The following is a 12,543-nucleotide window of genomic DNA, read 5'->3' on the forward strand; positions in this document are numbered from 1 at the left end:
CCAGTAAAGCAGGCCCTTGGCCAGGGGGGTGGGAATTGTGTGGATATTTGAAATCCATGGATCCTCCCTCAAATTCCATCTTCTTGCCCAAAGTGTGTTGTTATATTTTTAGTTTCAGCATCTTGGTTTTTCTCTCTCGAGCTCCTATAGGGAGGGTTGATTTATAGTTAAAAAACAAAAGACCATAGAAGTGTCAAGAGGAAGAATCTGGCTAAGCAGACAACCAGATAGTCAGGCTTTTGCGTTGTTGACAGCTGACTCTTCTACTTTGTCAACTCAGGGTAGACTCTCCCTCCCAGGACCCTTCCTTCAAATTTTCCAAAGCTCACTACTGGGACCAGGGCGATGGGCTTTTCAAAGTCCACTGAAATTACCAAGGGTCCATGTCAAGGAGGTAATCATGGTGCCTGGAGAAAGAATTTATGCTTCCAGCAACCTGGCCGGGAGCCCCATAAAAACTTGCTGTCTGTGTGGCAGGGAAAAGATCTTGATGATGAACCAGAGTGGACTGAACACAAATTAGTATATGAAGACAGAGGTTTAAGAGAGCCCCTGAATCCCCTATACCACCATCTCCTCCAGATTTGAGCTTCTGCTCACATCGCATTTACAGTCTCCCCTCCTGGTGGTGTCTTTGGGGAGCAAGCCTGGTGTTTTTCACCTGAAACACCCTTTAAGCTGAAAAGAACAGTCACCACCAAATCAATTCCTCATCCATTAACAGGTTGTCTCTCTGTTCTCGAGACACAGGCATAACCTGGTTAGACCTGTTTTGTTTGAACACTAACGTGTGAGTTGGCCAAATGCAAATGAGCAAATGTTTGTAATCCTTTATTTTATTTTTTTAAAGGGCCCGGCAGCCAATCAGAAGAGGGGGAAGTGACTTAGGGAATTCCCGGTTGGTGGCTTATTGCTTAACATCCTACAAAATGATTTAAAATTATTGTCATGTGCATTGATCTTCACTCTGATGAGGGCTCAGACGTGATAACACTCCCGGTTCCCTGTCCCCGTTCAAGCTGGCGTGAGTGCTTCTAGCAGTCTTCCCTCCATTCGCCACAGCTATTGGATTTTCCACCCAGAATCTTTAGGTAGATGAGGTAAGTCCTTACTTTTAAACCTTCTTTGGAGTCTGGAATTTAAATACCTGAGTGGAAAGTGAAACCTGCCTTGAACCAGACAGAGGTAAATAAGAGACTCCCGGAGGCAGCTGGCAGGAAGTGAACGTGGCTCAGCTCTGTTCACCTCCCTGGGTCGTCTTAGGATTTGATTTTGGAGGGTGGCAGGCTGCTTTTGAGTGCTATCTGAACTCCCTGCATGGAGTCTGGGCTTCCAATCACTGAATTTAAAAGTCCCCTGGTTTCCCTCTCTTTTTGTGACAAAGCCATTTCCCTGGATTGAATTGTGAAATTCTGAAAGCTGGGACAGGTTCTTCTCAGTGACGAACTGGTTGGCTAAATTGCTGTTGGGGCTCAGAACACACATTCTCATTTTCTAGAGATGTCTTCTGTTGGTGATTTTCCTGACTCATTCCATTAGTTGTAGGCAAAGGCAGATTCATCTTCAGTATATTCTGGTGTTGGAAAATGGCTGGAAACAGGCAAAGGTGTATGCACTCAAATTAGAAAAAGTGTTCAGGCAGCGTGGGTAGGCAAGGGTATTGGGGAGCGTGGCACACCTCTGTCCAGAAAACAATAACAATTTTGGCAAAGAGTTTTGCCATATCATAAGGGGACAGACCAGCCCTTTGTTCCATGACGGGACACTGTGACCAGACAGGCAGACGTGAGTCAGCGGCACCAAATGTCTTCTAAGACAGGGGTTCTTTTGATTTTGTTTGGTCACAATGGAGAAGTATTGGCCTCCATGTGGATAGAACTGGAAACGGTGGGTAGACCATCTTTTTGTTTTGGTAATGGCGATGCCGAGTCAGAAAGTGACATTTTCACCATCTGTCTTTGGCAAGATTTAGCATATTGCTGGGATGGTGGGCGCATGATCTTGTTACGATGAAGCGTAAGCTGCTGGGCCTAAGTTCACAGGTGTCTCGTGACACTGACCTTAATAACAGGGATAAAGGGAGTGAATGTTTGGACTGGAGAACTTTGCAATGGAATGTCTAGTTCAGGAGTTTATTCTGTAGGCATGATTGTGAGAATGTGTTTAGATAGAGCTTTTCATTGCATAAAAGTGTAGTTGGGGCTCATGAGTGGCCATGTGCTAATTCCACTGAAGTCAAGGGAAGAGTTGATTTCCAACAGGAGAGATGAAGTTGTGTTATTAGGAAGAATTTTAGGGGTAAGGGATACTACCAGGAAAGGCTCTTAAGAGATTTTAAGAATGATTTTATGTAGCCCTATAAAAGTGAATAATCTTTAATTCTAAAAAAAAGGAGAATGACTTTAATAGCTGCATTTGGATTTTGTAGAAGGCTGCATTTAATCTTCTTTTTGAGGACTTGAGTCCAAAGACTATGAAATAACTCATCAGATTCATTTTTTTATAACCTGAAATTGTGTAGGATTACATTATTTCTGCACCATCACTAATGGCTTATGTGGACAGACTTTAAAAAACAGTGGAACATGAAATGAAGGTCGTTTGAAAATGTGTGATCACATTTGAAAGAATAATAAATATAATGGAGATAATCCTCCATATTTCCAAACTATTTTATAGAGGCACTTTAGAAGAAAGAAACATTGAGGGAACAACTGTGCTTTCAGTTCTCGTGCGTTACTGTTCAAGATGGCGGCATTATTTGGAAACTTTTTAGGGTGATTGTGGGGAGTGTGATGCCTTAGATCCAGGCCTTGTACATATGAAAAATCTCAAATTCAATTATATTTTTTCTTTTGAGTTAAAAAGCATCTATTTGTTAAATTCAAACGATGACTTTTTGATTTTTTTTTTTTTTGCTTTTTAAAAAAAAATATACTGTGAGTGCCCCCAGATGGAAATGCCTTGGGTCTTTCTGGACCTCTGAGAAGTCTTGTGTTCACACTCATGATTCCACATTTGTGCTCCCTTTAACTCACTAACTTTATGCAGATCCTCTTTCAGTACATTTTTGATGATTTCAAAGGCCGAGACAAAATGGAAACTGAGAGGCTAAACTATTTACTCAACTGCATTCAGTTAGCTAACCAGAAACTAGAAGGGACTCATATCAGGTCCTTGGCCAGAATGTGAGTGCTGTGGGCCAAAGTTCACTTCTAGGAAGTAGAATTTAGTGTTGTGGATTCTTGTAAGGTTTCATTTCTTCCTTATCCCCACCTACTCCCCACCCCTAAATTAAGGTTAGCCCTGAATTGTGTTCTTTAGACCATCTTGCTTTTTGAAAACTCAGTGTAGGAACCCTGTTTAATGTTCAAGCATTAAGCCCAGTCGCAGAGGTTTACACGAATCATTCAAAAGTGGTTCAGTCTTTGCCTCGCTTCCTCCAGTTAGAGTCCTCCCGAAGTGCTTTGGAACAGATGGGATTTTCAAAGACCTCTGGGAGATGGGTGGGGTGGATACTGAGAACGCCGTGGTAGAAACTGCTAACACAGTTGAGAAGCAATGCCACGGTTTGGAGGAATCAAATACAAAGTCGGAACGTGATTTTCGGTGATAACCTTTTTCTGCCGTTTCAGACCATTTCTCTTGTTAAGATCCCTCTCTGGTAGAATTGAAGTGACAATCATTTCTGTTGTGGGTGAGGCCCCAGTTGGGAGGCTTCAGCTCCATGCAGGTTTGGTGTTGGAGACCTGGCTTCTCACCCTGGTTGTGTTACCGGGTAACCAACCGTGCTGAGCTCTTAGCCGGGGTGAGGCACGCCGGCAGTGCGCGGCGGGTGGTCGTCTGAAGATTGAGGCAGGACGGCAGCCCTGTCATGTTGGGGTTCTCTTAAATCTGTTGCACAATCACTGAAGCGACAGGGAAGATAATAAACTTTATTTAATATGCTCTTATCTAATTTTTCATAATAGGATTTTAAATCATATGATTTGTTTTGAGGAGCAGCAATTGTGCTCTTATTAGATATGTGTGACTATTATGTTTATTTAAATCAGACAGGGCTTTAGAGCCCCAGGCTATTAAGCTGTGCAGGAAATACGGTGCAGTGAGGGAGACTGGGTCATGTTCAGATGGAACGTATATTCAAGCCAAGTGGCTTTGACGTCAGGAAGCTAAGATGTGCCAGAGTAGAAGTTTTCATGGATCCCTCAGAGTTATTTGATTAAAGAATTATTGGACTTCAGAAGGAAAAAAAAATGTCTTTACGAATTCTCCTTGAAGAATTCCAGACTCATGTTTTTGAGTGATGGGAGCACAATGTAGACAAGGCAGGGTGTAGGACAGTCCCGGACTGGCATTGAGGAGACCTGGTTTTTGTAGTCCCAGCAAAACTATGTGCCCATAGCAACACACACCACCTCTCTGGGCTTTTGATCCCTCATTCTGAAACCTGATCATCCTGAAGATATACTTCGGTCCTCAGAACCTGGTGACTGGGGAAAGCTAGCTACGTCTAGAGGTCAGCAGGTTTAACTTGAGGCTGTGAAAGCTGAGAATGGGATGAGAGATGCCCTCCTAAGGATGAGACAGGAAGAAGACCAGTCGGAACTCAAGTCGGAACGGCTTCCTTGGGGTCTTCAGAATTTTGGCCCAGGGATATGCCTGGTGGAGGTACTGCAGACTGGATACCGGGCGACTTTCCTAGGGGTGCTTGAGTCAGTTCCCATGACAATATCCCGTCTTTATCAATTGTTTCATTTATCTGGAGTCAGTGTGAGTATAGAAGCAGATGCAGCTGACTGTTTTGTGACCACTGGAAGCCGCTGGTGTACCCAGGTAGGCACTCTAATGCCCTCTTCTGTAAAACCCCAAAGCAGCTGGCTGAAAGGTGGATATTCAGGCCCCCATGGAGGCCACTCAGACTGTGTGGTGCTGGTCAGCTCACTTGACTGATTGTCCATGAATTACTGGGTAGATTGGATGGGTGTGGGCTCACCTCCTACAGAGGAAGACCTGAGGGGTCATCAGAAGAGGAACATGGCTGGCCCAGCCACTGAGCAGCCCACCTGGAGAGTCCAGTCTTTACAGAGGCCCTCGGCCTAAGTCTGGAAAAATCAGAGCTTGTAATAGAGTCAAGCAGGATGGCCCATTTAAAGAGGCTCCCAGGGCTCTAATTGGCCTTGTTTTAAAAGAGATACCCTGTAAAATACTCCTTTGAAAATTGATTTCACTAGCACCTAACCACATTCTGTCTTTGGTCTGTTTTACGGGGCTGAGCCCCTTGTTCTGGTTCATTGGATTCATATTATGTCTTCTCTTCCAATTTTCCCCAACACCCTGGCCCTAAGAGTTTCCTTCCTGTCCTTTTTCAGCAGCATCTTTGTTATTATTAAGGGTATCTGTCTATTTTAAATATGACCAGCATTTTAAACATGCTTCATACATTCCAAACATGCCTCTGATGAAAACCAAGTCCCAAATCAAAAGGAGCCAACAGGCCTACTATAATATTTTGATTACTGGACTATTAGACTACCGCACGAACCCCACTATTATAATAACTACTTATTTTTACTTTTGTAGGTCCTTGTCCAGATGCACACTTTTTTTTTTTTTTTTTTTGCTGTTGTGATTGTGGTGAGTTTAAAAGTTCCTATTTAGCCACGTACCCCTCACTCTGTATCATAGTCACCACACAAACGGCCTTGGGGGTTAGGGCTTTATGGGCGTGATTGTGGGGAATTTAGAAGTTCCTCTTCAGCCACATACCCCTCACTCTATGTCATAGACACCACATAAAGGGCCTCTGGGGCTAGACCTTTATTGGTCCCATTGTGGATTTGAGAAATTTCAGCTCACCTGCCATCCCTTTCTTGACCTCATGCAGACTTTTTCCCAAAGTCTATCAAGTATCTGTTGGAATATGAAAGAGGTCTTCTATTTCTAAATATGACAATAGGGCTTGGAGCATATGACTGTCTCAAAGAGTTTTTGGGGGGTCCCTTTGAGGAACCTTTAAAAAAATTCTCTCATAAAGACTAATGATATATTCTATTGGAGGAGGTAAGTGGGGCCTGAAAGGTGAAGATTATGTCAGCCTGTCTCCATGGGTATCTACTGACAAGACTTGTTTTCTTCAGAGCTGGACTTGAGATTTGGCCTCAGTTCAGCCTCTGCCTCAATTATGTCCACTGAGAAAATCAGAGGACACCTAGCTTACCTTTCTAACGCCCTTGACCAGAGGCTGTGGCTTGAGGAACATGGGTGAAATGCAGACTTTGGCTGCTTCTGTCTCTCAAGAGGCAGGAGGCTCTGGGTTTTTGTTGCCTGCAAGCAGTTGGAATGTGGTAGAAAGAACAGGAGGTTAAAGTCAGAACACCTGGGTTCACATTCGACTCTGTCACTGAGCAGCTGAATGACACTGGATGAATTATCTAAGCTCCAGAATATAAGTTTCCTCATCTGCAAAATGGGGGTAATAACATCTGCACAGGCTGTTATAAGGATTAAATTAGACAAAGAATCTGAAAGCATCCGGACCCATGCTTGTGAGTAAACAATTAGTAATTGTGGAATGGAGTTGGAGGATCAGTCCTCAACCTGGGTGTTTTCAGTGAGTCTCTCTTGAGAAGGAGTGGCTGGATAATTCTGGGATTTTGTTTGTCAAAATGATCGACGTTGGCTCTGTGCTGTGACCTTGGGGAAGAAAGGCAGCGGGGTTTTCAGCGGGGAAGGCGGGCAGCAAAGAGGTAGGATGAGCTCTGTGGAGGGGCATCTCTTAGTGGAGCCTTGTATTGAGCTGGCTGCAAACCACCACCCACGGGAGCCTCAAGGAAGACTTGGGATAGGTACATAGCACGTTTTTTTTTATCCTGTCTTGATGTCTGGCATGTAGAGGCCTCCAGAAGAAACTGATCTCCTTCCCGGCAGTCCACATGACTAGTCACAACTTTATATATGTTGCCCACCCCTTAAATTCTTGAGAGTCTCCAGATACTTACTGGCCACGGCAGTTAAGGCATTAATTACTCTGGGTATTCTAGAGGCTTTGAAAAAAATTCCTACTTATTTTGGCAAGGCAGTATGGGATCTACCTCCTGTAAATTGTTCAAATGAGGCTTCTGGCCATGTAGAAGTGGTAGCTAGAGGCTCTTTGAATTAAACAAGCAGCCCTTGCTACAAAAACAGGAAAGGTTTCTAACCCGGGATCCAAGGATCTCTTAGTGTCCATGGGAGAAATCAGAGGCTTTGTGGACTTGGATGTGAAAACAAATAAAATTTTTACTTTCAGTAATTTAAAATTTAATATTCAATGTGAATTCGATTCAGTTTCAGTACGAGTGTGGCATAGTAAACTCCTCAGTAGCAATAGCTGTAACTGATTATCACGCAGAGAAATTACAGATATTTTTATATCACATTGCACTTGCTACAGATGTCTTAAAATATCAATATTCATCACTACTTTGATGTCATGGAAGTTGTTGAACCTGCACTAGCTATTCTTGCTTAATGTACTAAGAAAGAAGCTTAGTACATTAGTACACTATCACTAACTCAATGGGCATGAGTTTCGGCGAACTCCGGGAGACGGTGAAGGGCAGGGAAGCCTGGAGTGCGGCAGTCCATCAGGTTGCAAAGAGTCAGACACGACTGAGTGACTGAACAACAGCAGAGAAGCACATATATTTTTATGTTATCACACATTTATTTCTAAAAGTATTTTGAGAATTGTATTTCAATATAAACTTCCTTTCTAATCTTAGTATTTTACTTTGTCATTTCAAAAGTGTTATTTTGAGGAGTCCATAATCCTCAGTGGACTGCAAGATGGGTTCACAGTATAAAGAGAAGGCTAAGAGTTCCTAACTTACAGCACTCTCTCACACACGACTGATGAACAGCAGTAGCTAATAAATAGTTTCTATCAGAGTGGGGTGTGTTTTCTTCCCACCCATCGTTCTTGTCTATGGATAGCTTTGGAGTTGTCAGAGGACCCTGGCATCATGAAGATAATAACAATAATAATAATCATGCTAATAATAGCTAACCTTTGTTGAGTGCTGCCGTAAGCCAGGTGCTATTACAGGCATGTTCCATGTCATATTTTGCTTGATTCTCCTAACTCCTTTAGGAGCTTTAGACAGCAAAGTGTCTCCCTGCCTTCCATGATGAAAGAGCAAGGCCATGGGTAAAGGCAAGAGTTGGGACTGACCCCTGGGACAGGGCTGGGGTCAGCGAAATACAGCCACCTAGGTCATACAGGATCCAACACCTAGAAAGCACCTGTGCTTGGCTTAGCACTCTGTTTTTGCTGTCTTGAAGTTCTTAACACATTTGGGACAAGGGGCTCTGGATTTTCCTTTTGCACTGAGTCCTGCCAGTCACGTAGCTGGATATGATGAAATTATTCAAATGTGTGACAACTCCTGATGCTGGGACTCTGCAGGGAGAACCCCGGCTCCTCCTTATCATGCTCATCTAGCTGACCTTGGCTGTTTTGATTTGATCATTTTGAGTGTCAAAGATGTCCACTGAAGCAAGGGGAGGAATACCTGAATAATCAGCCGGAAGGGATTTGATCCCTGGGAAAACCTTTCTGATTGGAAGTCGCTTGCCTTGCTGAGGAGTATTTTCATGTGTTACTTTCCAGAGGGCTTACTTTACAGGTCAGGGAGCTAGAGGAAGCAGAATGAAGTGTGTTCTGGAAGGGAAAATGAGATCTGGTATGCCTAGAGTCTATAGGTCTTGCAGCAAGTCTCTAGAAAGGAATACGACTTTTTGTTTATGGTTGTTTAATGATTGTCTGTACAAAGAGAAAACCCTACTTCTTCTAAAGAGGAGATGCTCTAACAACATGAGAAAATTCATGTATTATTTGTTTCTTAAGTTGCAAAGATGATGCTGGAATGAGTCTAGTGAAGTCCTATCTGTTTTATGGCTATGTTTTTACAAACAGTTGCAGGGTCATGGGTATGATGGAGGTCGGGGAGAACTTTCCTAGACTTCTCAGAGGGATGGAATGCAGGCTCCCAGAGCCCTCCCCTCATTGGGGTGATGTCCATAACACAGTAGGTCTGACATCAGGACTCGTGTGTGATGGCTTAGTCGTCAGATGCTTTTCCAAAGGAGGCCTAATTTCCCCTTAATTTTTCAATTTCCTTGTGATTATTACTGCTCTTTTATCATGGCTAATAAGTCTGAGGTGACTTCAAGCAGCCAAACCCAATCGCTGAGTCAATCTGGGGCTTTCAACTGGAAGCCAGGCTGAAGTTTTGACAGATGGGTTTGGGTGGACATGAACGGGTGTTTCTGTAGCATCCACACAGATGCACACTAAAATAACTTTAACTAAGGGCACAAGGATGCTTAGTATGCTTCACGCTCACATTTGGGGAACAAAAAATTATACAGCTGTACTTAAAGGAGCTCAGTTTCAAAAATAAAATGTGCAATCCTAAAAGACAATCACCTTGTCTTTGGGAATACAAGAGTCCATTTCAAAGCTACGAAAAGTTATATGGCACTCCCTCCACACCCCAATGCATTTGTTATTATACATCCAACCATTTACTAGCTTTGTGTCTTTGAGTAAGTTACTCAAGTTCTCTGTGCCTCCTTTTCTGTAAAAATGGAGATAATATTAGTATCCATGTCTGGGGTTTTTGCAAGGAGTGAATGAGACAATTCCTGTAAAGCCTAGCTCAATGCCTAGCACATCATAAACACTCAATAAATATAAACTGTCATCCTCGTCATAATTTTGACTGCTGTTTTGTAATTATATGATCTGGAGATCCCAAATTGGTGGCTGTTGATCTTTCCCTGACTGGGGCATTTCAGTCTTTCTCTGGGAAGAAACTTTAATCTCTACCTGGTCAAATCCATTGTCCCAGTCCATCCCAACCCTCCCTGGCTCCGATTCCAGCCTCTTAACCTCCCTCCACCCTTCCCGCATTCCTGCGTCCTGGGTCTTATTTATTTTTCAGTCAACTGAGGGTGTTGTTAAATCTTTTATTTTTCTGGCTGCCCAATTTGGTTCCGAGGCAGTCCACTCCCTGCCCTGCTCATGACAAGAATGCTTGGGAATGCTCAGCCAGCCGTATCCCTCCTCTGTCAGAACACCCTGTTCTTAACGCTCCTTGAGAAGAGGCGTTTCGGAGGCTTCCCCCCACTGCTGTGACCTCCCCTCCCCATTAAGCCAATGGTGTGGTGATAATGAAAGCCCAGTGGCTGAGAGAAAGCTGTGGGGAGGTGGTAATCTTGGGGAACATCACGCATTGCCCGCATGTCCCAGGTTTTCTGTTCAAGGCTTAAAAAAGAGATATTAAGAGGCTTCGCCTGACAGTGTGTGTTGAAGTCTGGGTGATGATGCCACCGCTTAATTAGTGTTGTCATGATCTCCCTTTGAGTGATTTGTTTAGCTCTTTGTAGCCCTTTCTGGCTTGAGCACATCATGTGATATTGACAAACTGTTGGGAAATGAGAGCGCGGTGATGCTTGAATTAACGCGGGCATCATACAGTGAACATCTTAGGTCCTTTCGACAGGACACCTGGGATCTCAAGTCACTTGGCAGGACATGAGTGAGTCTACACAGCTTGCCTTGGAGGTAGGTATGGCTAACCTCCTTTCCCCATTGGGAAAGCTACGGTCCAGGGACTCGGGGTTTTCAAATTATGCTCATCGCCCAGGGCTGGATGAAAGAAGCCTTTGGGAGAGCCACGCTGAGTTTCTGCTCAGGGAGGTAACCCAGAGACCACACCTACTCCCCGAACTTACTGACTTTCGGAAATCAACCATTTGGAAGAGTGTTGTTTGGGTTATGATCATACCCTGGCAGCCCCTTCTCTGGCCTTGTTAATCTGATTCAGGATCTTAACCTGGGCTGGCTGGAGGCTGGCCATGTCATTCTACAGATCTCAGATACCCCTCAGCGCCCTCGTAGAACCAGCCAATGGAAAAGTACAGTGTCTTCTGGCTCCTGGGCCCTGCCAGCTCTGGCTGGTCTCTTCGATACCACCTTTTCTTCTTAGGGAGTGGGAGGACAGCATTCAAACTGAAAGCGCAGGTTTTTCTTTGGTTTTTATAGGAAAAACAAATTGGCATGAATGCTCTGTCAAACCAGCTCAGGCTGTTTGGGCAGATGCCTTTCTTTGCTTTTTTCTGTTTATTTTCCAACAAATCAATGCTTAACTGCGTTGTTATTGGAGCAGAGCAACAGGTGCAAAAAAATAACTCTGCTGCCAACTCAAATGAAAAGGTAGGGCTTATACCCTCTGGGAGGTATTCAGAAGATAACAGAAGCCCCTGCCAGCAACTGAATTAACAGCTCTGTTTACGGTGGGTTTTATGTTAACCTGCCCCTAACCCTCTGACACATAAACACACTATTGTCTCAGGGAGAGACATGCAGCCATCCAGACAACCAGCTGCTTTATTCTGTCCTGCGTGGAGATTGGTTTTGGCTGAGGCTGCTTTGTGAAACTCATGGCTGCCAACTCCAGGTCTTGGTGAGGGTTTCCCGTGAAGGCAAGGGCTTGGGGTTGTTGGAGAAAGGAGGACCAGTCCTGGTTTTCCTTTTTTAATTAATTAATTTATTTATTTATTTTTGATTGGACGATAATTGATTTACAATGTTGTATTGGTTTCTGCTGTACAAAGAAGTGAACCAGTTGTATGTAGACATATATTCCCGCCCTCTTGAGCCTCCCTCCCAATCCCCCGTCCCTCCCATCTAGGTCATCACAAGGCATCAAAGCTGTTTATTTTACACACAGTAGTATATGCATATGTCAACGCTACTCTCTCAATTTGTTCTATCTTCTCCTTTCTCCACTGTGTCCACAAGTCTCTTCTCTACATCTGCATCTCTATTCTTGCCCTAACCCTGTTTTTAAGGGAGTTGAAGTTCTTTCCAAGCTTGGTCATTTCCAAATGCCAAAGCAGGTCACCTGGCTCTCCCTGCTCTTGTTCTACTGTAACCCCAGCAGGAGATGGCCAATGAGGCCAGATGACCTTGGAAAAAGCTATTACATCATTTTCAGAAGTGGTGACCTTACTGGACAGTCCAACTGAGCAGGGCAGCTTCTGTGTTTTGTTCACTGTTATGCCCCCAGCACCTAGCACAGTGCCAACGTTTAGTAGCTCATCAATGAATACCTATTAATTGGAAGGGATCAATATACTAGCAGGGCAAACATTTCTTGATGATTGTTTCTCTCCATTGAAGGCTAAGATACCAGGTTTCTTTGGTATGAGGTCTAAAAGCCAGGGTGGTTAAGTAATCTTTGGAAGAGCTGTGGTGGGGGTGGGATGGAATAAGGGGTGACTCAGCCAGCTATGAAATCCCCTTGATGAAAACAATCATTACAAAAGTCCTCCACAATGCTGTGTTATGAGGACTTTGTTTGGCCTTCACAGACTCATACTTGTTAAGTTGCGGAGCACTGTTGCATTGAACATGGTGGTACTGGATGTTAGGAACTGCTTTACTTCAAGTTAGGCAATAAGACAGGGAGAGAATCTCCGCAGATGAACTGA

At 43.9% G+C, this 12,543-nt stretch overlaps 1 protein-coding gene and 1 long non-coding RNA gene across 5 annotated transcripts in view; one reads left to right on the forward strand and one right to left on the reverse strand.

Moving 5' to 3' along the window:
- Nucleotides 1-818: 818 nt before the first annotated feature.
- LOC133226960 (uncharacterized) lies at nucleotides 819-6,311 on the reverse strand. The gene is made up of 2 exons (XR_009729677.1): nucleotides 6,221-6,311; nucleotides 819-1,590 (listed from the first exon to the last, which is right to left on the reverse strand). It is a non-coding gene; the product is annotated as an uncharacterized LOC133226960 (long non-coding RNA).
- EHF (ETS homologous factor) overlaps nucleotides 1,588-12,543 on the forward strand; it is an 87,487-nt gene continuing 76,531 nt past the window's right edge. For 2 of the 4 annotated variants that reach the window (XM_061381110.1, XM_061381107.1), the window contains exon 1: nucleotides 1,588-1,887. In XM_061381110.1, coding sequence (XP_061237094.1) covers nucleotides 1,804-1,887 — 84 coding nt within the window. In that variant the 5' untranslated portion in view covers nucleotides 1,588-1,803. Of the gene's footprint in view, nucleotides 1,888-6,455; nucleotides 6,549-9,986; nucleotides 10,613-12,543 lie in introns of those variants that run through there. The other 2 variants (XM_061381109.1, XM_061381108.1) reach the window with 2 other exon arrangements.

This window comes from Bos javanicus, chromosome 15, assembly GCF_032452875.1.
Source record: "Bos javanicus breed banteng chromosome 15, ARS-OSU_banteng_1.0, whole genome shotgun sequence".
Classification (NCBI taxonomy): Eukaryota; Metazoa; Chordata; class Mammalia; order Artiodactyla; family Bovidae; genus Bos; species Bos javanicus.